This window comes from Pogoniulus pusillus, chromosome 22 (genome assembly GCF_015220805.1).
Source record: "Pogoniulus pusillus isolate bPogPus1 chromosome 22, bPogPus1.pri, whole genome shotgun sequence".
Taxonomy (NCBI): domain Eukaryota; kingdom Metazoa; phylum Chordata; class Aves; order Piciformes; family Lybiidae; genus Pogoniulus; species Pogoniulus pusillus.
The window spans coordinates 13,998,735-14,024,719 of record NC_087285.1 but is presented as its reverse complement, the minus strand read 5'-3'; the positions used below and the strand labels follow the sequence as shown (position 1 = coordinate 14,024,719).

At 43.2% G+C, this 25,985-nt stretch overlaps 1 protein-coding gene across 1 annotated transcript in view; it reads right to left on the bottom strand.

The window, feature by feature from the left end:
• Positions 1-17,279, bottom strand: part of ERGIC1 (endoplasmic reticulum-golgi intermediate compartment 1) — a 60,354-nt gene extending 43,075 nt beyond the window's left edge. Inside the window, exon 1 of the mRNA XM_064161835.1 lies at positions 17,114-17,279. Within this exon, the coding sequence (XP_064017905.1) occupies positions 17,114-17,133 (20 nt within the window). The 5' untranslated portion in view covers positions 17,134-17,279. The remainder of the gene's footprint in view (positions 1-17,113) is intronic.
• Positions 17,280-25,985: the final 8,706 nt, after the last annotated feature.

The window sequence follows — 25,985 nt, the reverse complement described above, 5'->3', positions numbered from 1 at the left end:
GTAACTGCTAAGCGAGGTCTCTGCCCGCAGTTCACTCCCACACAGGGACGCACTACTTTACACTTACAAAGCATGTCCATAGGACAGGCAGCACATCGTTTGCTTTTGGCAACTTTCTTCCTTTGTTCAGAAAGGCACAGCTTGTATGGTGGAGCAGTATCTCGGAGTTAACAACTGACATAGCTGCAGAGTGGAAACAATGAACCTTGCTAGCAAAGCTCTTCCTCCTGGTCACAGATATCCTCATAAAGGAAAAGCTGGACCTTGGAACGCCAGAGAACAAGGCTGAAGATAGAACTAGGCTGCGTTGGTATAACAAAGGGATTTCCTGACACATGGAGTGTCTCTATTGTCTTTCCTTTCAATGGAGAGCATGGTTGCAAAGAACAAAATAAAACCAGGCTGTTTGGAGTGTCAGAGTTGTGCAGGAGCCACCACTCAGCACTAACACGAGGGAATGCTACAATCCTTTTTTCTCAATCCAGCGCTGAAAGGAAATAAAAAAACTTTCTTATCTTCCTGACAGGAATGTCAGCAAACTGGTAAAGCAGCCCTGTAAAGAAGTGCAGCAGATGGCTCAGTCTTACCTAAGTTCAAACAGAGTCAGGGCTGAGGCAGAAGTCCAACTGTCTGATGGACAAGTGTGCAACACTCCCCTCAGAAATGTGGAAATCACACTTGGCCTCATCTTACCGCAGCTGCATAAGGGGACAGGGAGGTAAAACTGTAGATGGGAGCACCTCAGTGGAGCTGAACAAAAAGGATGGCAGATTTCAAGGGCCAGTATTAGACAGACTTCAAAAGCTGTATCTAGACAGTATGGAATGTTGCTATTCCATTTTTTCCCCTTTGGACAGAACTATATGCTACCCATGTTCACTTTTCAGGGCCTCCTACAGCCCCAAGAAGCATCAAAATGCTTAGTAAGCCAGGGCCAAATGCAGTAGTGCTCATCTGAGTGGGATAACCAGAATCATGTCCAAGGCTGGCTGGGCAGAGGCAACAATAGATCAAACACAACAGAAGGAAACAAGTTGACATTGTCAACATTAGGATGATCCTCAGCTTTCCTTTCAAACCTATTTTATTGACAGTGCAAGATGGGTGACATGGAGGGCAGAAGATGTCTACCCAAACACTGTGTTTTTTTCTATAGCAGATATTTCCAATGCCTGCTCTGAGAACGAGGATGAGCTCAGTCCCTCAAGCAGCAGCTGCTACAGGCTTCCTGCCAGGGCATGCTTTGTATACACCTGAACAGTTTCAAGTCTGGATCTGAAATATTTCAGGAAATGAAGGAATAAATACATTATTTCACTTAACTTTACCAGTCCTCTGAACAGAAAAATCCTTTGAATATCTTTGGGCTCTGAAAAAAGCTTCAATAAAATATTACAGCAACACTTACATAAGATGATATCAACTTTTTCATGAGCAAGAGGCAAAGAAATTAAGGCAACTAAAAGTAAAACTAACAGTGGCTAGATTGGAATGTGTTGTAGCAAAGGGAAAGTCTGACACCTAAATGAATTCATTCAGAGAAGGAAAAATACTAACCCCTCCTTTAGGTTACAGCATTTGCAACCTGCATCAATGATACCAAATCCTCCCTGGCACAAACAAAGGACCAATGCACTGGCCATGTCACCCAGAACAGACATTCAGAGCACAACTTATCCATCTCCCTATAGTACTGATTCACTGTGTGGAATTAGACACTTTAGCTCTGTCTGCGCAACACTGAAACACAACTCTGGAGCAAGCTACGGCAGGAAGTGCTCACGTACCATTCTGCAAGGTCTGTTTTTACTGATTTAACTAAGGGGCATGAATACATGATGTCATCCTATCTTAGCAGCAAGGGTCCATGACTGTGATTCACACAGCAGAACGTGGGAGTGAAGTACCACTTGAGTCTCCACCTCACGTATTAACCAGCATTCAGAAATGGCATCTATTTTTCACAGATACCACATCTGAAGTTGAGGTCACTACTTCCTGGTGACATTCCTCAATAACAAGTCCAGTGCACAGTGAACAACTACCATCATTTTATTACATATCAGTAGTTTAGAGATCTCTCTGAATAAAAAGAGACAACCTGGTGCTGCAGAACCAAATTGCTCCATTAACAAATAACCCTACCTGAAGTGATCTGAAAGAACACCACATTTAACAGTAGAATACCTTTACTGTCCAGTTAGTCAAACAACAAGTCTACAGCAGATTTCATTAAACTAGACAAATGAAGAATTAAAAAGTAACAGAGACAAAACAGTTAACATTGAAACTACCAGAAAGGTTATGCTGTTACTGCAGTAGGAAATCTGAAGAACTAGTGCTTGCATTCCAACATGCTGCACATTGTAGACCCAATGCTACACATGTGCTCTCTCATGAGTAGGAAGCAGCATCTTCATCATAACCAGACACCATAATGGTTCTCAGAAGAAAAAGGGTGTGGAGGAGATGTCCCTAGCATTTCAAAGATACACAGGAAAATCCAGATAAGAAAAACATGACTGGCAAAGCCTCGCAGACTAAACTGTCCCAAAGGGCTTCCAGGGCCAGTAAAAGTTCCCTTCTTGGTAAGAAACACAACTGCCCTGGGAAACAGGAGGAGTGCAGATTGAAAACGGTGAAAGGCAATGCACCTATGACACATAGAGAAAAGGACAGGTGGGTTGTCTGAAGACATGGAGAATAATACACTTTCTCAAGCTGAGGTGGCTTCCTGGATCAACAAAAGCTCTTGGTCATGGCCTCAAGTTTAAGCTGCAACATAAAGAAGCAAAGAATAAACTGTCTTCAGTGGCAGTCAGCATTTAAGTGGGAGGCTGTGGGGCATAGGCTGTATCACTCAGATTCCCTCTCCTCACACCATATTTACATATCATACACGTTAATTAACTCCTAAGGTTAATCCAGAGAGCAGGAATATCCCTGCCTTTACAGAACCATTTCAAAGCCACGACTCTGTCACACTAAACCCACTGACCCCTTCACACACCAGGTGAGCCAGCTCAAAAACATGGCACACCAGCTAACACTGAATTGTAGACCAAGCTCTCTGCTCCACACTATGCCTGTCACCTTGTCATGTTCAAGACACACAACACAGATGCACCCCATGCTGGGCAGACACACAACACAGATGCACCCCATGCTGGGCAGACACACAACACAGAGACATTCCATGCTGGGCAGACACAAAGTTTTAAGAAACTAATTTTTCTAATAAACCCAAACCCAGCAACAAAAGCTGCTTTTTGTCCAAAGAAGATCAAGCACTCTACTTGTTAATGATCCTGACTTTCTTTTTCAGGTGACTAGAGAAACTGCTGAATGGTGCATTTCTAGGAACTCAGATTCACTCAGAACAACAATCCCACGCTGCTTTTGATGAAACCTACATGTGCCATGGAAGGTACACAAAGAGCAAGGCAGATGCCAAACACAACCTTGGACAGTCAAGGCAAGCCAGCACCCATTTCATCTTTGATAACAGTCATCTTGAGGCAAGTCTGCCTGATAACAGGTTAGAAAATGTCTAGTGTCTTCTCTTCTTTGAAAGACATTCTAAATAAATTCATTTTTAGGCCACATCTCTGTGAATTACACCAAACTCTTTAATTACTTCATGTAGACATCAGTGAATCCAGCCAGCTAACAATTTCTATTCGGCTGCCATCGAAGAGACAAATCATCTTTAACTACAAGAAGGAATAATTTTTCCTGAAGACAAGGACATAACCTTGGGATTTGTCCCTCTATGCACTTCTGTCCCTCCTCTAACTGTTTCCTATCTGCCTTCTTGATCATTTCTGTTACACTGCTGTACTACAGCTATATGATTCATAGAGCAGAGGTGGTTGGTCCAGCCACCTTTATTTAACTCTCCATGGGAGTTATAGATCTGATGCAGAGGCAGATGACCAGCTCTTCCCACAAAATCTGCATAACTGTACCTATTTTTAAGTTTGTCATTTCATGACAGAAGAGGTGCATGAGGAGTTTAGGAAAACAAGGTGGATGTGAAATAGGGAGAAGAGAATGAGCAACCTCAACCTCACTTCAGGAAACATGTTCAAGTGCACATGAAATGAGCTGGAACAATGTTTTTAACCAGTCCACAGCATGAGCTACCACACAGCTTGCTTTCTGCTGCTATCACCTCTGAAGAATTGTCCCTAGAGACAGCAGAAGAGCTTACAGACTATGATTCATTAAATACCTGCTGCTCTTAAGGCTCTTAGAGATACCACTTAAGAGTTGCAAATCCAGCAATTCTTTGCATAAAATGCTTTATCATTTATAAGGAGGACATGGGAAGCAGGAAGAAATTCAGTCAGGATAAACACAAGTTGGATTAAGTCCATCTGACATTCAAAGATGACTGTGCACAAACAGACTCCATTTTCTCTCTCCAGGAAAACTTTAGTGGAGGGAAGATGGTATTTAATCACCATGGTTATCTCAAAAGCTGTCTTATGCCCTCTTGAATCAGTGTAGCTTGGAGGCAGAATGCAGGGGTGGGGGGAAAGGCCACATTGGGTATCTTCTATGTGAATTCATAGAATCAAAAAGAAGCTTTGGAGAGATTGTTGTCAAGTAAATTCAGGCTGGAGACTAATGGCAAAAGGGAAACACCCTTCCTTTAGTACCCAGTAGTATTTCAAGAGAAACCTTCCCACCAAAGGCATGCTCTTTTGTCTCAAAGATCATTTGCTCAGGCAAAGAGATGTCTACCAACTAATCAAAGTTTAAGAATCAGAAGTGCATAATGTTTAAGAGAAAGCCTGCCTTCCCAACAGCTCACGGTGCTGTGGGGGTCTCTATTTGCCAACACGTATGAGAGGTTTCACAAAGCAGCTCGGCAAAAGAGCTGGCCCACAGAGAGCACTTACTGAAACACCCAGTAACTGGCACTCCCCATCCACCCCCCCATGCTCCACGACACAAATATCAAGTAAAACAAGAGAAGAAATTGCTGCTCCAGGACTTTTATCTCTTGGCTGCTTCTGAAGGAAGGAGCTAGAAAAAAGAGAAAGTGAGAAAGCAAACAGAATATTTCAATGCTCCTAGAAGAACAAAAGATTTTTTTAAAATCACTTTGCTAAAAAACTTAAGGAAAAAGTGTCCTTTAACAGGCAGCAACTGTTCCTGTTTCCTTGGGTCACTGCTCTCAAATAATGACTTCAGGACAATTGTCAAAAAAAGCAGCCTTAAGAGTCTATTGCGCAGCAGGAGCAGGTCAGCTACACCAACTAAGCAGCACAAGCTATCAGGGACTCAACCCTAGGTAATTTTTAACCTCTTCAGAGGCCATGTAAGTCCAGACAAAAGCTAGCAGGCTTACACATACACACTCACTGCACCAAATACAAACAACAAACATACAGCTTATCTTCCTGGCTTTGTTCCTTCTTACAAAGCACATCAGACACCCACGGCAAGATCTTTAAAAGCAAAGCTGCTACTTTTGTATAATGCATAAATCTAAAAACATCCATTTAGTTGTCAGTGTGCCTGTTCATGCTCAGGGAAATGTAAAAGGTACAATAACGAGCACAGCTGAGTCAGGTTTGCACACACAGGGCTGTTTTGATTAACAAAAGACAGTCCACTTAAAAAGTAAAAATAAAATCCCAGCCACCTGCTGAAAATTCTTGGGGGGACTTTAGATGTTCACAGTTGTTAAAATCATACCTAGAGTTATTATGACCAAGATCACAGAGAAAAAAAACTAACATCTCCACTTGTTAAATTGATTTTATTCAACAATGTAGCAGCAGGCTGAGTCCTAGGACACGCAGAAACAGCCTCAAAGACAGACCAGTTACCTCATTTCGTGTGGCTGAGGACAAACACCTGAAATAATCAAACTAGTGAGATGACCATGGAGAGCAGCTAATACCTGGGACAACAATGACAAAGGAACAAGCAGGGCAAGACTCCATTCCACCTAGTGACCCTAAGAGGGGTTGGATATCATCAGACTCCATCGCAAGAGAAGACAGATATGATTAGATGTCTGGGCAGGTGACAGAGGAGACTACTCAGCAATTTCGCAGGCTTGAGTACGGCTCCAGGTGCATGAAAGTTGCTACAAAAAATGGAGTAAGACCTAGTCTGAATAGCAGACCAGAGCAAGGCCCTAAATCAGGAAAGTATGGGCTCAAGAGAAGATGCAACCCCTACATAAGAAGATTTTGAGACATTTGAACAACAAAGAGAGGGAAGCTATCTGAACCACCATGTCCTTTCCAAAGCAACATCAGAATGTAAGACAGGCTCTTTCTCTCACACTGGAAAGAGCACTAAAATCAAGTGACAAGTGTAAGCTCTGTCAGAAATGATTATCATGGGTAATTTTGTGGTGTTGGCTTTTGGGTTGGGTGGGGTTTTTTTGGTGGTTTGGGTTTTTTTTGTTTGTTTGGGTTCTTTTCCCCCCCAATTGGGGAAGCATGAAGAAGAGCATGTGACTTAAAGCAAAATCTCCTCTTATTTTACTCTCAAAAAGCAGGGACTTTCAACTTCTTATGGTCCTTGCTGTACTTGTGCTGTTCAAAAATCCAGACTTTTGTTCCACGTATATCTTATTCTAATAATGCCTTCCCCTGTACCTGTAAAAAAGTATTTATTTTTTTCTATTTTTATTGAGAAATTTTAGTTCAGTATTTCAGTCTGAGATCCCTTCTTCGGATCACGCTGCCCTTCTGCCCATCCAAAGGCAAGTGTGTGATCTGACAACTCTGCAAGAACACTTAGCTGACACACAAGCCAACACAGATAAAAAAGTAGTAACTCTTCTTCCAACAAAGTAGGTGAAATCTATCACCTTGTTTTACAGAGTGGGAAAACAATGGCAGGAAGTCAGCAGCAGAGGAAGAAATAGAACTACTGACTCTGGTGATTGTTAATTTTTGTTTAAATGACATTTCTATGTTTCCTGTCTGCCGGCAGATGAGAACATAATGTGCAGAGAGCAGCTCAGGACAGCTTCTGGGACAGCCATGCTGTGATCTCATGGATGGGTTGCAGCAGTGGGAGCCAACAGACCTGAATTCTGTTCTGCTCCCAGCACTGACTCACTGTGTAATTTCTGCTTCAGTCAATTAATTCTTTCCTCTTCAGCTTCTTCATTTTGCAGAATGGTACCTGGTAACATTCGCCCTCCTTTCATCAAGCAAGTTGAAATCTACAGATTAAAAACTGCAAATATACGAGGTATTACTGATCAAAGTTCCAACTTCTTTGAAGTTCTGTAGAAGGAAAGCTGCAGGAAGACAGGCTTATGAAAACAAACTGAATGTGCACTGTAAGAGCCAAGCCTTGGTTCAGTAGCAGGACTGTGCCTGGACTGCATGTTTACAAACAATCGCGATCAGGAATGGGTTTGTGTATTGGAACACTAACTGCGAAGCATGTGGAAAGCAAAATAAGTCATCCTGTTAAACTCAGCTTCACATGGAAAGTAAACTCTGAAAATATAAATATCAAAGCTTGGCCCTGAATGTGAGTTCAAGATGCAAGTCCAGATTCAAAGCAGGACTAATAAACCGATACTTGTAAATACCAGGCAGTTATTAACACATTTTACAAGATTAACACCTGCGTAACACCAGATAATACACAAACACCATTGAGTAATCAGCCAGTCCTCATTTACACACAATAGGATACTAACACACATACTGCAGAAGTTCAGCTTTAATGGACAGGCTTCAAAACTACACTGAAAACGATTTGATCCTGAATACTAAGCAAGCTCTGATATATGAAGAGCAGTACAAGGTGACATAGAGGTTAGTTTATCTGTACTGCAAACAGGTGAAGACTGTAATTTTCACATTCTCTATGCTTGACTTTTCACTCCCAACACTACACCACTTTTCAGGGCATGAGCCTCCAAATATTACTTTTTCTTGACCTGTTGACTCTCCACACTTTTTCAGCTTAGGAGTGAAATGTAGGAATAGGTTTCCTTGCCAGCCAGCTCCTCCCTCTTAATTCTAGTTCCAAGAACATAATGAAACTACAGAGGAAGTTTCTGAAACAAGGAGGAGTACTGAGAACAAGAAAACAAGGTTAGCTAGGAGGACTGTCATTAATTATATAATCCAGCCTTTGGGTAACTGGACGTTTAGGAAAAGGGGCTGAGAGAATGTCAGCAGCATCAGCCCCTGCAGCATTATGTCATCTGGTCTGCTAGTTATTTAGCAGGTACACAATTCATATGAGGGAAAAAAAAAAAAAACAATTCATTTATTTCTAGGACAAAAGACTAAGAATTTCCACAACACTTGCAGAAAGAAGGCACGAAAAATGAATATATTATGCTCCCATTTAAAATGATTTCTTTCCATGGAGCTTGTTCTCCTGTTTTCTCACTTCTGCTAGCTTCTCTGACTCCACTGTGCTGTCCTGCATAACACCTTTTCATCACTCATGTTCTAAATTTTGTGCTCTTATTCTTTCAGTAAGTAAGAAGCTTGTTCTCTATCACCCAGGCACACAGAGCAACTGCCATTGCTGAAATACACCAAAAATGCAAACTATTTTAGGTGGCACTGATGAATGGTAGAAAGGAAGCAGTAAATCACATTATTTTTTCAAAATGAAATGTTAGGCTCAAACATATTTCAAAGGTAATTAGGAGGAGGAAAGCATTTATATTCTCAAATACTCAATAGTGGAGTCCTGCCAGCAAGCATTTTATTTCCTTTTAGGCAGTGAAGCAGGTGTCAGAATGAAGGATGGAAGAGAAATGTATTTTTAATAAAGTGAGCAAACTATACTCTATTTCATCAAAACAGGAGAAAAATGTCATGAAGAAAAAATGTTCAAGTAAGGGGATTGGTATTTAAAGGGATCCAGCCCTTCAGAGGACTGTAAGCAAGAGCAGCTGCCCTTGTGAGCAGCAGTATGCTGTTCTGGAGATCAGAGAGAGAGAATGGGAACATGATCGAACATACATGGCTGCTCAGCCAGCTAAGTGCATGGTCCAGACACCTGAATGTCATAAGCAAAACGTAAACCTTCCTGTCCTGGATCCTTCACGCCCTTAAGATCAGAGATTCTTGCTTTTGCAGCTCCCCAGTATATCTCAGGGCCTCCCACCATGGCATACTCCAGACACTTCCTCCAGCACCATCACTCACCCATTCCCTCCTTTATAAGCTCCCAAGTCCTAAACATCTCTCCTTTTCCCAATTTGAGACCTGCCAGCTCAGGGTTCCTCTAACTCCTGCCATGTTTCTCCAGCTCCATCTCACTACCTAACGCTGCTAGATCCCACCACTGCTAGCACTACCAGCTTCAGCACTCATCTTCTCAGCCCTCAGAACAGACACAAAGTCCTGATCTCTAGCAGACACTCAACAAAATTGAAAGTTGGGCAGTGATTTCCAAGGAATTACCTACACACAAACTCAGAGCATAACCAGGAGACAGATACAGAAAAAAAAGAGTTGTACCATAGTCCTTCCCAGAGCTTCCAGGAATCACAAGATTTTGTTGCTGCCTTGCACTGCTGAACACTTTGAAATGACATTTGGTAAGATTCATCAGAACTGCGTCAATTTTAATTTGTGGAAGATGCTTTCTGAAAGGTTTAAGTCCCAGCTGCATCAGGACAGCACAAAACTCAAGAGACTTGTACAAAGCAGCATGAACAAATACAACATCTAGGGAAGAAAAAAAAAGGAGGGATGTATGAAGAAAATAGCTCATTCTTCATGAGGCTTCCCTCAAAAGCACACAAGGCAATCCATACCCTACTGCATGACAGAGATTTCTCCATATCAATCAGGGAAACTCATAGAGGTCTGCTAGGCTCACCATCTCATGCTGGGCCATGCCACACTACTGTTCAAAGCAAGTGAGCAAAGTAAGATCCTTTTGAATCAAACCAGTAACTGATCCTCAGAAAGGAACTGTTACTTGCCCGAAGATGACAAGACTTAAGAATACCAGAACCCTGACTTGAGACAACTCATTTGTATCATCTGGCTTCCAAGTGAAGTTCCTGGGTTTGACTCAAGTTTCCAAGAAACATCCATATTGATGTTACCCCACTAGAAAAACATGACTGATACAGACCCAAAATAGAGCTGCCATGTGTAGCTGAGGACCAGGTTTACCAATGTTTGTTAGTCCAGATATAACTCGATGTAACGCAGCAGCCAGTTTCAGATTTCAGTTCAGAAGGGTCACAACTGTTTTAGAGTGATGTGGAACTTGAGTGAGGCTCTGAGACTTTCCCTTTATCAGAAAACACAAAGTATTTTCATTACTGGCTGCACTGGTTGTTTAGTTGGCTCTCCAGTCATCCCTTACTTACAGCACACAGTGGTCTACAGAGAAGAGCAGCAATTAAGAAGCCAAATGATCTGCCTTAGGATATGACTGTTAAATACTAAGCAACCATGACTGCCTGAAATCCTGTTAGCAGTAATACATGCCTGTCCATAAACCAGCATTTTGAAGCCTCTTCTATTAAATGTCAATCTTTCTGGCTTTATGGCTTAAACTAGATACATCTCATTTGGAAATTTCCTTAAAAACTAAACAAGCCAGAAAAAGTAAACATCCAAATACACAAAATTCAAATGCAGTGAATCACGCTGTCCGGCTAACTGCAGTCTTCACTGGTGTGTGTCTGCCACAATTACTACTGGAATACTCAAACATTTCAGCATAAGGACAATGTTGCAGATTGTGGTGAGATTGTGCTTAATTTTTTGGCAGAATAAGGTTTCCATTTTGGAGGCAGCTGGCTCTGCACATGGATATCTAGACAACAGTTCAGGACTTGTATCTGGAGACAAGACAAAAACATCCAGACAATTCCACTATTTGTTCGTTCATTGCAAAACTATTCCTTCCTCACCACCTCCAACGTTTGAATTACATGCCTAAAAAACACACATGCACGCTTCACAATCCAAGCTCAATGACTTCCATAGCTCCCCAGATCACGCTGGTGGCATTGCTTCAACTCTGTTTACAGTATGATTCAGTCATTTTCACAGCAGCAAACTATGATGGCATGAAGAAAGCATCTGTGTCATCCACAAGTGAACAAAGGAGGACAGTTAAAGTTCAGAAGGAACAACACCGAACTCTCCTATAAAGCCAAACCTTAATTCTGTGCTTACTCAGGAATACTCCAATTATATTTTAATAGAAATAATGCATTAGTGAGACTTAGGAAGAAATATTTACACACATGCGGGCTACATAGATTCAGTTATTTGTGGCATAAATAGATTCTGTACAACTCTGCTGGTCCATCTGACTGCTGTGACTGCAGAATAATTTCTCAGGTGGCCTCAAAGGGCTATTGTTGAAACAAAGTTAGTCATGGTACTGCCTGGCACCAAAATCAACTTTAGTAATTACGTAAGGTGGCAGCAATACCACTTGGAAGGCTTGTTTACCAGCGACATTGCACAATGTGAAGTGGAACACGCCTGCCAGACGTGGCTGCAGTTCAAGATGAAAATATGCTTACAGAGTTACCAGGAGCTCTGAAGGGGTCAGCTATCACCTCAGTAAATAGGGAGAAAAAGTGCAGGACCTGGCAATGTATAGAGAGGTGACTATCCAACCAGCACAATGTTACAGCTACTAGTTATAAATGTAGGTGTTAATTGTGATTAGCTTGATCACATTCAGGACTTAAGATTTTGAACAAAATCATTCTAAAGGCAGCAATGTGGCTGTGGATGTGAGTGTGACCATGCATAGCTTAGTACAAGGCACACATAGTCCTTTTCAGTATGCCATTGCCTCACACAAACAAGTAGGCACAACTCATCTAATCAGAAGCTGTTATCAGCTGGCCTTGGCTGTTTATTCTTCTCTTTTGTCCTTTCCACACTCTTTGAGCCAAGAACACACCTACCTGCTGCTATCACCACCATGCACCTTCTAGAAGGGAGGCATTATGAGCTCATTTGTTTAAGCACATTCAGTGAGTAATTTTGCCAAATGTACTAGTGTGTTAATGTAGCTAATTAAACAATGTGCTGGGAGAGAGCAAGCAGGTGGATGGAGTACAGAGCACCACAGTCTGATAAGAAACACAGAGCTGGTTGAGACTCCAAATTATACCTCCTGAGCAAACGGACACTTCCACTAACACCTGATATTTATTAGGCAGTGACAAAACATCAGACATTCGGCAGTCACTATTTCTGCTTAACAACTGGCAAATATTCTAACATAGGCCAAACAAATTCCATGTAAGTTTAAGAGAGATTTGAGGGGTTACAGAAAGATTTTGAATCATGATCGTCACAAACGTGTTGAAAGAAAAATGATAGGATTATGAAAGGCAGCTTTGTTCCTTCTTTTCTTAAGACTGAAGACTAAAATAAAGCTATTTTCCATAGGCTCACAAGTGAATGAGAAATTGTTGTCTAAGAGGTTGCTTAGTTCGGAAAAGATTTTCCTTCTTAAGACCCCAAATCGTCTACAATCTACTGGTTTGTCCTCACTAATCTGGTTGGGAATTGAGGGTGGATAAACAGACCTCCCTGATGTTGCCGAAGCAGCCTGTATCACCAGTTCCATAACTGTGCAGGTCAAATGTCTGAGCATAAGCTTGTCTACTACTAGCCATCAAAAATCTTAACCTAAATTAACCCCAAACTTACTGCTTCTCCTAAAAGCAATAACATTGGAAGCTTTGGTTAAGACCAGACAATTTGATGTGAAAAAAGACACAGGAACCAGAGTGAAGACCTGTCTGTGTCCCCAAACAAACGTGTTGTTTCTATCTGAATCGGAACAAAAAGTATCATTTATCACAGGTATGCCCAAGAACAACTGGCTGTGGGGGCCTGTTTTACTGTACAGATGGAATGAGAGTCCTTGCAACAAAGAACTTCCACACTAAATCAGCATTTAAATCTAAATCCCTTCTAAGCCCAGCTCCTTCCCCATGACCTTTAAAATCCAGGTAGAGCAGGTATAACACACTGTCACTTTGTTCGGATTATCAAGCAGTTAAAAAACCTCAGACAACAAAATCCCCAAACCAATCAACCAACAAATCCTAATTAAATCATCACAATAATCATCCATGGGAAATACATTCCAAATTTCTCAGTTGAATGCAAAAATAAGGATTCACAGATATTTGCCACTTTATGCCAAAACCATGGCCATACACAACAGAGAATTGCCCATAATTAGAACAAAAACTTGATTTCAAAGCAGTCTATTTTAGTTTTTCTCAGTCTAGGTAAAGCTAACAGGTGTCAAGATCTGCTACAAGTCCATCAGTAGCTCTTCCATGCAAATAGGCAGACGCCAAGAAAAGCCAACAGACTGAAGAGAGCTTGCAGCGTTTCTCTCTATCATGTCCCCATTCAGTGCCCATGAGTCAGTTAATTTTTACTTCTGTGACTCTAAACACCAGAGTAATCTAAAGTCCAGCATGAGGGTCTGCTGCTGAAGCTAAGCCTCTCTTTTAACTGGACAATACAACATCTGAGAAACCTCCTGACCAAAAATCACCATTCAAGATGATGCAGGCTTACAGTTTAATTTAATGTGATTGTAACCATCCATACATGCTGTGAGGTGGCACTGGGTCTTGAAGGCTCAAGTGGGCAATACTCTTTCAGCTCCAGCAATATTACTCAAAATCCCTAATCAGATAGGTATGAAGCTGCTTTGCTGACAAAGTTCCACCAAACCAGGAGCACAGGCAACAAGGGAAAACCTGTCTCTCTCTTGCAGCCAAGCAAGTTTTACAAAATAAGAAGGACTCAGGCCTTCCGGAAACATAAACTGATTTAGTAGGTCTGTAGGAGGGCTGCTGTCTCATGACATGCATTGAACAGACCTGTTCCAAAGGCTCCAATCTGGAAGCTGAAAACTTGGTTCCTTACCAACATCCCAGCAGGACTAGAGATTAGTGCAAATGAAATGTTTTGGAAAATGGAAAGCATTAGGTAAATCCTAAGCATTATTAAAACCTTAAATATAGTCAGGACAGAGTAATTATTATTCACTTGAAATGATTGTGAAAATATTATTTTATTTATAAATTAAATGCCTTTTGTACCAGCAAAGGGAGACACTGATAAGCCAAGAAAACCAAAGTCCTACAGACAAATAAAAGTATGGTACAAAAAAGGACAAGTAACAAAACAAGCTATTTCCATATCTGATACCAACCAATGTGCCTCAGACTCTGACCTATGCAGTAAATTTCCAAGAAACATGTTCAAGCACTTTGGGTTCTTCAGTCTGGCCAAATATGAACCCATAAGTCTAGGAGACAGGGCAGAGCTTCAGTCACACGGACCAAAAAGTTTTTGTTGACTTTTAACTGGTGAAGAATAGGGACTTTTTTTTTGGTCATGGGCTGTTTCATTACTTGTCATTTCTGCCTCTATCTTCTCCAGAACAGAGTGTGACAACCTATTCCTCCTAGAGCTATTTTTTGAGGAAACAAGACTTAAGCTCCAAACGTCTAGCTGGTCTGCTATGGTTCTTTCTATAACTGATGTTAACTGTCAACCTTCTAACACTCATCAAGAAGAAAATCTCTAAGAAAGGATACAACAAAAAAAAGAACTGCCCTTCCCAAATATGCTAGCAAAGCAGCTAACAGCAGTGATTTCTTCAGATGTGGTAGCAACACAGACATGCAGCTTCCAGAACACAATGCCTTTTCATTGACAACCTCTGAATTTTGGACTCCAGAAGATACGGAGGAGGAATTTTCAAAGTTCTCACCCATCCAACCCTTTAAACATACAAAGGCACAACAGTTCCTTTACAGTCTGTGCTAAAGACAGGGTGCCAAAATATACCTGCCCAAGAGAACATTCAAGTTGAAATCTGTGAAAGAAAACACTCACATTTTACATGATGAAAAATACTACCTCTTCATTCAGAAACTTACTACAGGTGGTAACCATATGTCTCTAAGAGCACTGGATTGCACATTCTGTAGTTGTCAGGAAGTAACTGTACTTTTTTTTTTTCAATGTATGCATCATACCTTACCTATCACAGTAAAATTTTCCAACCTCAGTAATGTCATTCCACTGACTACAAAAAGAACAAAACCCACAACTAAAAAACAGTCTCTAACCTTTGCAAAAACTTTGCTCCTGATCTCTGCTCATGCTTCTGAAACAGGAAACTGATTTGTTGAGCATGACAAGAGTTTGTCAGTACCTTTAAATATCACATTCTAGTTATCAATTACAGTCTTTTAAAAATCCATCTTTGGAGAAAAATTGAACTTGGATAAGCTCACTTTATTTGAAAAGCTGCTTTGAACTGTCTATTTCTAATCCCCCAAACTGAAAGACAAAGAAGTTATTTGCCAGTTATAATCACTAAAATGCAGATCTGAAACCATGGCTCTATGTTTTCATAACTCATTAACACAAACTCTGCAACTGAGCTTTTACTTAATGTCTCTGTTCCATTCCAAAGTGAAGCACTACTGCTGTTTCTTAAGATGATTACTCTGCGTTAGCCAATGTCTCCACATGCACATTCTGAGACCCAAAAACATTACACTTTCAAAGACATCTGAAATAACATTTTATCTGCCACTACAAAGTGACAGCCACAACCCAGGATCCCTTATTGTTCATGTAGTGTAAAAGTCTGAAAATAGACGGCAATGGGGTTTGCAGCTGGCAGAACATCTCCAAAGCTGAGAAGAACTTTTCTATCAAAATTTAACCCAAAAGCAGAAACGAGGCTCTGAGCCCCAGATCCCACATGTTCCAGCAGATGCTGTTTCCAGCTTCAGCAAGTTTTCATTCAGAAGCAACTGCCTTCATGTCCAACAGTGCCTATGGATCACATACGAGATCCTGTTAGCATGTATAAATTGAGAGGCCTGATTGAGTTACAGCAAAAAATACATCACACAACTTTCTGGGGGGAGAGAACTAAAAACCTGCTATATCACCATTTCCCTCTCACCTCAAAGGAGTGCAAATGTGTGGTTCATGGAGGACCTACATGAGAAACACTGAGCAAGAATTATCTCTCTCAGTTACCCAAACTGTATAGGGTTTTTTGGTAACATCAGTGTTCTAAGACCTACATGAGAAACATTGAACAAGAATTATCTCTCTCAGTTACCGAAACTAGAGGGTTTTTTGGTAATGTCAGTGTTCTAAGACCTATGTGAGAAACACTGAGCAAGAATTCTCCCTCTCAGTTACCAAAACTAGAGGGTTTTTTGGTAATGTCAATGTTCTAAGACCTACATGAGAAAACTGAACTGTGTATTCCACATGGCATCTACGAATTTGTAAAGTTAAAAATCTGTTTCACCAATGGATCAAAAAGCAAATGAAGCCACAGTTGCTATTTCAGGACCATTTGAGTCAAATAGGTCTTCTTCACTTCTGCTTTGGCATCTGAAACTAACAGCTATGGCCCAGAGGATGCAGGAGTCCCCCGGCCAAATCTCACAACTCACACCTGCTCAAAATGCCAAAACCAAAGGTGGAGGTGCCAACGCTGCCTCCCAGCCATCAGAGCCACGGCATGCAGCTTTCCTCACACGTAAGCTCACCGTAACAAGTGATCTGCTTACAGCTTCTGGGGATCTGTGGGAGCAGAAGGGGCCCAACAGTCTGACCCAAGAGCAGCAGAAGGGCCTGTACAGCAGCCACAGTGGTCACCCTCAAGGCCCCACTGCTTCAACCTGCCCTGCCTGGGGGAGTCTGAAACTCCACACACCTCCTTTGTGCTTTGCATAACAGCGTTATATAATAACAGCCACCCATAGGCTGAGCCTCCCAGTTTCCCACGTCCCTTCCCTGCCCAGACCTACTTCCCTATCCATCCATCCATTTATCCTCCCTCCTCTTTCGGGTTCCACCTCGCCCGCAGACAGCCACGGGCCCAACCCTCGCCTCGTTACGGCGGGTCGGCCTCACGTAATTCAGTGCTCCCGGGCAGGAGGCGCCCACCGCCGTCAGCGCTGCCTGCACGGGCCGGGGGCGGGAGGCCTGGGGGAGGCCGGGCAGGGAGCGGCAGCCCCGCCGAGAGGCGGGCGAGGCCGGGCCGGGCCCTGCGGGGAGAGGCAGGCGGTTCGCCCGGCCGCACTCACCTCCTGAAATCAAAGGGCATGTTGGTGGCGGGCGCCGGGTAGCCTGCGGGCTCCGCCGCCCCCGGCCCCGGCTCTCGCCTCGCTGCCGCCGGCTGCAGGGCCAGGAAGTGACGGCCCTCGCCGACGCGCAGCACCAGCCCATTGGGCGGCTGGAGCCGGCCGCCGCTTCCGCCGCCGGGTTACGGGCAGCGGCGGGAACGGCGGGCTCCAGGCGGGGGGACTGGGCGCTGCGGCCAAACTCCGCGGCACCCCGCCTGCCCCGCCGCAACCGCAGCCCATCGTGGCAGCAGCACCCCGAGAGCGCTCTGTGAGGTCCCTGGCTCTGAAGGACCATTTGATGCCAGCGCTGCCTTGCCAGCTCCCTAAGGTGGTGTCCTCAGCACCCCATGGCCTCTGGGCCTTCGTCTTGCCCGGCGGCCCCTCTCAGCTGACCTTCTTGGTGTCTACAGCACCCCAAGAGTTCTGTCGGTGCCCCAGGGCCCTTCTTAGCACGTCTGGGCTCTGGCAGCACCTGTTGCCCCAGGGCTCCTGGTCTCCGCGGCTACCCAGCGATGGCCCTGTGTGGCCGAGCAGGCTGAGCCCCGGCACCCGGCTGTCCCCAGTCACCGTCCGCGTTAGCATGGCTCTCGGGAGTCAGACAGCAAGTTCGCGGCCATCCTGAGCCCCTGCAGACGCGGGATTGCCCAGGCCTGCAGGCCGGAGCAGGGCAGGAGCCAGAGATGCAGACTTTGGCGTCCTCAGCGCCCCAATAGGAAGAGCTTAAGTTTGTTTTGCCTTTCTTTTCTCTGTCTGGAGACCAGGCAAGCCACACTGATAGACTGAATGCTCCAAAATGCTTGTAAAGGAAGGAGGACCCTCCATGCACCTCTGAGACGTGCACCTCCGCTCCCCCCTCCCTTACAGAGGATGAACTACTTTGGTGCCAACATGGCTTTTTCACGTGCTCTTGAAAATCTTTCTGCAGTTTTATTGGAGGCTAAGGAACTAACACAAGAAAAAACTCCCAGTTTTTAAGTCACACATTTCGCCAGGCTTGCCATTTTACCTGAGTGCTTTTATCTGGCCACATCCGTGCCAGGTTTATGTGATGCACATGGTTAATCTGCACTTGCCTCCATACGCCGTTCTGGATCCTTCCCTTAATAACATTGCCAGCTAACAGCATCAGTTGAGGACTTCTTGCCACAGGTAGTGCGACCGCTGCTGCGTTAAGAATTGCTGTCACTCACTTAAGGTAGGCATCAGATTACAGAATACAGCTACTCTTGCCTTTCAAACTCTGAAAGCAGGGCAAGCACAAGAGGGAAATGACAGCAATCTAAATACACTGTGTGCAACATACTGCTTTTCCAATTGATTCTGCAGCTTTCTTCCACTCCTGCTGTCAGAATCTCTGTACTTAGATCCACATCTCCATTTTTCCCTTTTGCCAGAAACTAGACCTATATCTGGAGTTAAAAAAAAATAGATTGAAACAAGCAGAGAAACACTATGGGAAAGTCAAAGCTGTTAAAGCTATAGTCTTTCAAAGGAAGACAATTATTTTTCATGCTGGGAATCTTCTAAACTGCAGGCATCTCAAGGATGAGATAACAAGCACAATCCTTCAAAAGCCTCCAGGGGATAGATAAAAATACCTAATTGGGGTTTTTTTTTATCTCAGACATCCAAATTGTCCTGCCGCATTGTGCAAGCTCATTCAGCAGATTACTAACTGATCAGCCACGAAATCCTGCTGCACTTTGCATTGTGCTCCAAAACTGAACAACCCACTGAAATTAATGAGACAATTCTCATTTCTCATGAGGTCAAACCAATTACATAGGCATAGCCAGAGGGCATTATCTGTAGTGGAAAACAAAACAAAACAGTGCCTATCAAGTTATAGTTACACAACCAAGTGTTCGTCTGGGCTCCTGGCAAGCTTCAATATCATTAACTATTATTAACTGTCTTGTGCAGAGGCATTAGCTCTCTCAGGAGCCAAGAGAGTGCTGAAGTGGTTACAAAAGCACTTCATTTGTTCAGGGGACAAATCCTGAGGTGGCCTTGAAGAGTTGTTCCTTTTGCTCAGGGCTTAAGAACATGACACAGTAAAAGCTCACATTGTGAAGATTTTATTTGCAGCTAAAAGGTTATTACTTTCTGAAGAAAGTAATAATGGACTCAGAGCAACGCCAGAACAGCTTTCCAGTTGGGTCCGGCTTACTTACATCCTTGCCAAGAGAAGAAGTTAATGCCTCGAGATAAGACCCTCGTCACAACATTGTTTAATTACATAAGGCTTCTAGTGAGGCTGAGATAAGAACAGGAATTTGTCCTCAGTCCAGCTGGGTGCGGCTGCTTAGATCATGATGTGTATTAGAGTGGGAACTAAAAGCATGGGTTTATTCGAGGTGGTTGTCACATCATTAGAACTGAAATGAGTAAACTGATACTGACAACTGATTTAGAAGTTAACTCTTTTATTCATGTGAGCAATAAGCTAACATTTTCCTGACAACAGCAGCCTTAAAAGTACCTAGCTCTTCTCTTCACATTGCATTAGGGACATGGACTGAGCCAAACTGCTACTCTGAAATCAGTAAGTAAATATTTTTGGAACTCTTTTTATCAATGAAGAAACTGAAGCAGAGGCATGAACTGACTCACCTAAGCGATAGAATAAGATCAGCTTCAGCTCTAAAATTACCAACAAAATCCCTTTGTTCCTAGTTCTTATAAAAAATAATATTTTCATCATTCCGGTTCACTTTCTTATAGATAAATCAGGTCATGGATGAACTGTGTTTGGATTCCTACCTAGGGCCTCACAGCAACAAAACTGGTACTTCCTTTCTATTGAAAAAAAGACAAACCAAAACCTAACAAACAACAACAACAAAAAAATAAAGTGACCAAAAAGTACTTTATTTGAATCATCTTGCTGGATATTTACAGCATAAATGTCTATTTACCTAGATTTCCTAGTTATTCCAAATTCCTAGATAATATGCTATTCTTTATTTTCAACTTCACGTTAATGCATTTTATATTAATCCTTGGTAAGTTTGATTCTGTTTTGTAAGCTCAACATTCCCCCTTTTCCAGAAAAAATGTAACCTCAATCCTTTTTCATCCAGAATGACTTTGGAAATATGACATCTTGTAACACTCATATATTATTTCCTCTTTGGATTTGCTCCTGATTGTATCAGGAACAGTGTAGCCAGTAGAACAAGGGAGGTTATTCTTCCCCTATACTCAGCACTGGTCAGTCCACACCTTGAGTACTGTGCCCAGTTCTGGGCTCCTCAATTCAAGAGAGATGTTGAGGTACAGGAATATGTCCAGAGAAGCGCGATGAAGCTGGTGAGGGGCCTGGAACACAGCCCTGTGAGGAGAGGCTGAGGGAGCTGGGGAGAAGAGGAGGCTCAGGGGTGACCTCATTGCTGTCTACAACCACCTGAAGGGAGGCTGTATCCAGGTGGGGGTTAGCCTCTTCTCCCAGGCACCCAGCAACAGAACAAGGGGACACAGTATTAGGAGGAAGTTCTTCCCAGAGAGCGTGATTGGCATTGGAATGGGCTGCCCAGGGAGGTGGTGGAGGCACCATCCCTGGAGGTGTTGAAGCAAAGCCTGGATGAGGCACTTAGTGCCATGGTCTAGTTGAGTAGACAGGGCCAGGTGAAGGGTTTACTGGATGATCTTAGAGGTCTCTTCCAACCTGGTTGATTCTATGATTCTATGCTTACACACAGCTGAGTGTGATGTTAGCTTCTGGCTTATGCTACGGCGCTTGCACTGGGAATGTATTGTGCCGTAAGTGCTGTGACTGGGTCATGAGCAGCATTGTTTGCTAAAGGTAAAGCTGGGTACACACAGTCATCGTTTAGGTCATTTAGGTTTCGTTCATCAACTGAGAATGTGCAGTGACTGTTAAGGAAGGTGCTGTGCTTATTCACTTGTGCCCCTTCTGCTGCTGAGCTGGGTTTGCTCCTAGCTGAAGTGTAGCTCTTTGTTAGGGGTGTTGTGTGGCAGGGTGCACACCATGGCATTTTCCCTTGTGCATTTGTTCACAGGATATGCTTGTAGCACTGATGTCAGGGTGGGTTGAGGACTGAAGTGAGCACATTGCTTTGCAGGGCGTGTTTTCTTGATTATGTGTTGTATTCTGCAGGGTGTGTCACTGACTGCATGAAGCATTAAACACAACTACCGTTCAGGAAAAGGAAAAAACATTTTAGAGAATAAAGAGAAAATGTTATAAAGCATTAAAAAAACACATAAATAACAGCATGTGAGGAAATCTTTTTCAAGGAACAGGATGCGCATGTAGGTGAAGAATTCAAATACAAATGCTGTGCTAAGTATAATCAGTAATGAAAGCTCAGCCCTTCCTCTTAGGATTTTGGTAAGCTACATGTTGACAGTACTTTACAAATACCAGGGAATAAAACCAAAAAAAAGCAAGCTTTTAAGTCTCTTTGCAGTATAGTATCTGTTTATCATTATCACGTATGCTACACTTCCAGTCTATTATTGAGAGTCTGGACTTTACTGAAGAATAAATTAGTATCTACTCAACATGATGACCACCTCTTTTCTTTGTGTTCAATATGCAGAAGAAATAATCTGGTTAGGGGACAGAAGGGCATGGTTTATGAGGAGAGGCTGAGGGACCTGGGACTTTTTAGTCTGGAGAAAGGAAGATGTAGATGGGATTTGATAAATGTTTATAAGTATCTAAGGGCTGGCCAGGAGCCGGGGGGGGGGGGTGGGGGGGGACAGGCTCTGCTCACTTGCTCCCTGGGATAGGACAAGGAGCAATGGGTGTAAGTTGCAGCAAAAGATGTTACGCCTCAACGCAAGGGGGAAGTTCTTTACTGTAAGGGTCACAGAGCACTGGAACAGGCTCCCCAGAGAGGTTGTGAGGTCTCCTTCTCTGGAGACTTTCAAGGCCTGTCTGGATGTGTTCCTCTGTGATCTGTGTTACATAGTATTGTCCTGCTCCGGCAGGGGGGTTGGACTCGATGATCTGTTTGGGTCCCTTCCAACCCCTAACATCTTATCATCCTATGACCTTAGGATTATCTGATAGATCACCAGACTGGGTAGAGCTACAATGTGAATGTTTGAGCATGGAGAAGGGGGTCTAGGCAACCATATAGCCTCTACCTTCTCCTGTGACAGTGGCACATCACAGGGCAGTGCTAAAGGGAATCCACTGATCTTAAAGTCTCTAGAAAATACACCCTGGTTTCAATACAGTTTGGGTTTGTTTGCCTTACTTTTTGGTGCCAGAAACTTAGTATGACAAAGTCACAGCATGTAGAACATTTTTGTATTTGGTTTCTTTCCTGCTGTGGAAATGAACTCCACAAGGAAGCTTCAGCTCCTGCCACAGGCTTACCTTGTGCTTTTACAGCATCCCTATGTTGATTATTGTTCAGTGTAGTTAGGAGACTGCAAACACATGAAAGGTCATGGCCAAAGGGAGGTGTAATTTAACAGTAAACTAGAGCAAAGTCCTGTAATAGAGGACTTTGAACACTAAAATAGAGGTCCAAATCTCAAAGAAATTTGATATTAGCAGCAAAGAGAAGTTGAGGACTAGCACCTGATTCTCAAAGCAGGAATTCTCTGCAGTGAGTTAAATGCCTAAGTTCCCTGTACACTAGAGAGGAATAGTTAGGAATCAGAGGACTTGGAGTGCTCTTAGCTAGTACACCAAGTGGCAAGATGCCTACGTCAGCCAGTAGGAAATACTTAAGAGAACATCTGAATATTTTGCTGCAAAAGTCTGATGCAGGACCAAAAAGTGTTTGCTTATGGATTTAAGTAACACATTTGGCATGAACACCTGAATCAGTCTCCTCTATTAAAAAAATATGGCTGGGAGGTGGCCCATCCCTTCTGCTTTAAATATGAAGCACTGAAGAGCACTGTCCTGGAAGCCTATTTTGGACTTTGAACAGGGAGTGCTGTGAGAAACTAGGGCATTCAGGGGAAGGGAGGCAAATGTGCTCTGCCTTGCTTCTGAAAACTGAGCCATGCAGTAAGCAGCAGCACAATATTTTTAGGCCCTTCTTGGGGCTCTTAGCTGGAAAACAGTGATGATGTCAGGACTAGGATACTCCTGAAGGAGTCCACCGCTTACTAATGTTAAATACCTCTGTGAACATAAGCAGTTCTGAGAATTCTCTTCTGCTGTGTACTTTGTGTCCTGCTCACTCACTGCATGCTTGGGAAATTGCATATTTAAGACCATACAGGCAAAAAAAACCCCACCTGATTCCTGGATGGACTTAGACAAGAAGTAGCTGAGTGAATTCAGCCTACCCAGAGCTGCTGGGCACAAGAAAGCACCAGACCCTTTGGCGCCTGAAGAAGCTTTCATCAGAAACTGTAGGCACTTAGAGCATCTGACATAGCTGAGGAGGAGAGGCAGAGCTTTCCTGGGCTGCTCGCATGAGCTGAGGCGCCAGCAGTCTGCGTAAGTTGCACTTCGGTGCCTGAGTGCTATTTTGGATCTCTCCCAGAGCCCTTGCGCCGGCGTGCTCTCAGTGGGGAGTCAGTGCAAAAGCTCAGCAGGGGCTGGAGATGCTAAATGCCTGGCTTGCAGCATCAAGAATGACCTTCTCAGAATGGATGGCTTCTTCCTAAGTATGAACTGTGGAAGCCAGCTTAGGCAGGCAAATCCAAGGTCAGGATGTGCTCAGGTCCCTGTCTAGCAGGAGGGAATGCTATCCTTTGGCCAGCAAGACATGGAAACCAGCATTTTTCAATAGAGTATGTGAGGATTCAAAAGCCCTGGGTCATCACAAAGGTCCTTAGGTAGTAAACAAGTTAACCAAACCAAAACCTTGACAAGGAGTTTTCAAAGATGGCACTGGAAGACTTGCTGTAAGACTTGCCAAGTCCCCCTCCAGCAGCCTGTGGGCAGTCAGTTATGCTACTGCAGTTTACCAGGTTCTCACCCATCATTAGACCCACTGGAACCGGCTGTGCGCATGAGATGTTGAAACACACTTCATCAGCTTACTTTTGGCGTGCTCATCTATGCTGCCTTATCAGCTTTCTCAGTGGTTTCCTCTAGATATTGTGCAGTATTCAGAGAGCCAAGTAACCCACTGTGATGTGTCAAACAAGATACGTACTCTTTGTTCATCATTCTCATGGTAAGGATGTGGATTTTTAGTTGCTTCTGTGTTTTGCTAGCTGGCTACCTCTTCTGCAGATAACACTTGGTGTTTTCATCATTCTCACTTGGCTCTGTGGCAGTTCTGTGATGGTCAGTAGATATTAGGAAGATTGGATATTAGGAGAAAATATCTTTACTGAAGGAGTGGTCAGACATTGAAATAGGCTGCCCAGGGAGATGGCAGAGTCCCCATCCCTGGAGGTGTTCAAGAAACATGTAGACGTGGCACTTAAGCACATGGTTTAATGCCTGTGGTGGTGTTGATAGTTAGACTCAATGATTTTAGTGGTCTTTTCCAGACAAAACAATTTTATGATTCATTATCTCCAGCCTTGTGTTGGTTTCACTTGGGGCCTGTGAACTCAACATTCCTAAAGAGTTTAATTTCTGAAGGGTTTCATTTCACTGTTAGGCTATGATTTTTCAGTATCCACCCTCTGATCTGGAGTGGGATTAGTTTCAGGTGGTCAGTTGCAGGTGACTTGTGATCCAATTTAGCTTCTATCCTTGTTGCTGGCTTCAGCAATCTGCCTTTTGACCCAGGCCTTTTGATTGTCTTGAAGTGTTTGCACTAGCATACATGAGATGGAGATGGAGATGATGGAAATGGAGATTGAGATGATGGAGATGGAGAAAGTGCTGCAAAGCAAAGAAGCCTGGAAAGACAGAAAAGAGAAAAGAGAGAAACTGCTTGAGGAATGAATGCCCATCAGAAGGGATCTGCAAAAACATAAGAGCAGATATGCAGGCAGACTTCTGAAGGAACTTAGAAATAAGGATCAAAAATTTCAGCCTATGGCAGAAGCTAAGAGGAGATGTGTCTGGGGAGCTGATTCATCAGAAACAAAGCTCAGGTGAAGGTTCCCTTTCAAATGACAGTATGCATAATTAGCAATCTCTAAACCAAAGTGACTTGAACAAAGCAACAGATAAACTCTTACAGAAAACTCCCTCTGCTTTTAGTGGAAGCCAGGCCTAGCAGTCTCCACTCTTCACCCTAACCAAAGAAGACCCCCTTCACCCTGACTTCTGTGAGGCCATTTCATAGCTTCATGTTCGAGCTTCTCACAGAAGAAAGAGCAAAATCCTGCCCTCCTCATGCCGTGCTGGTAACTGCAGTGGAGTCAGCTGGGCTTTGTTGTAATTGGACTTTTTCACTTTTTTTCCTGGCACTTTAAAGCTTATGAACGGAAAGGATCAGTCTGACTCAGAGACTGGGCTACTTCCAAACATTCATCTTAGCTGCCATATGTTAATGTAGTTCAGCTCTGCTGCATCCTATGGTGCAGGGTAAAATGTCTGTACCCTGTCATCTCTGGTGTTCCCTTCAGAAGCTACTAAAGGCAGCAGGTCAGAGACATGGACAGGCTGTGATCACCTGACATGAAATCTACAGGCATTCAATGAGCTTCTATGAGTAAGAAGGCCTAGAGAGCATCCATATTCTGGTTCTCTTGAAATTCATGTGTTGTCATTCTGCAATATTGGCTGCCAAAATAATAATATTCAGGACAGTTCTTTGGCCTGTGCTGACTCTGAAATGTATAAACATGACTTGGTTATCAGAATATTGAGCACAAAGTAATAAACTTTGGCATATTAAGACAGATTCAGTGGTACAATATTTAGCTCTTTCTGTTTTGGTTGGTTTCATAGGATGGGTATAACAAATATATAAAGAAAGATGAC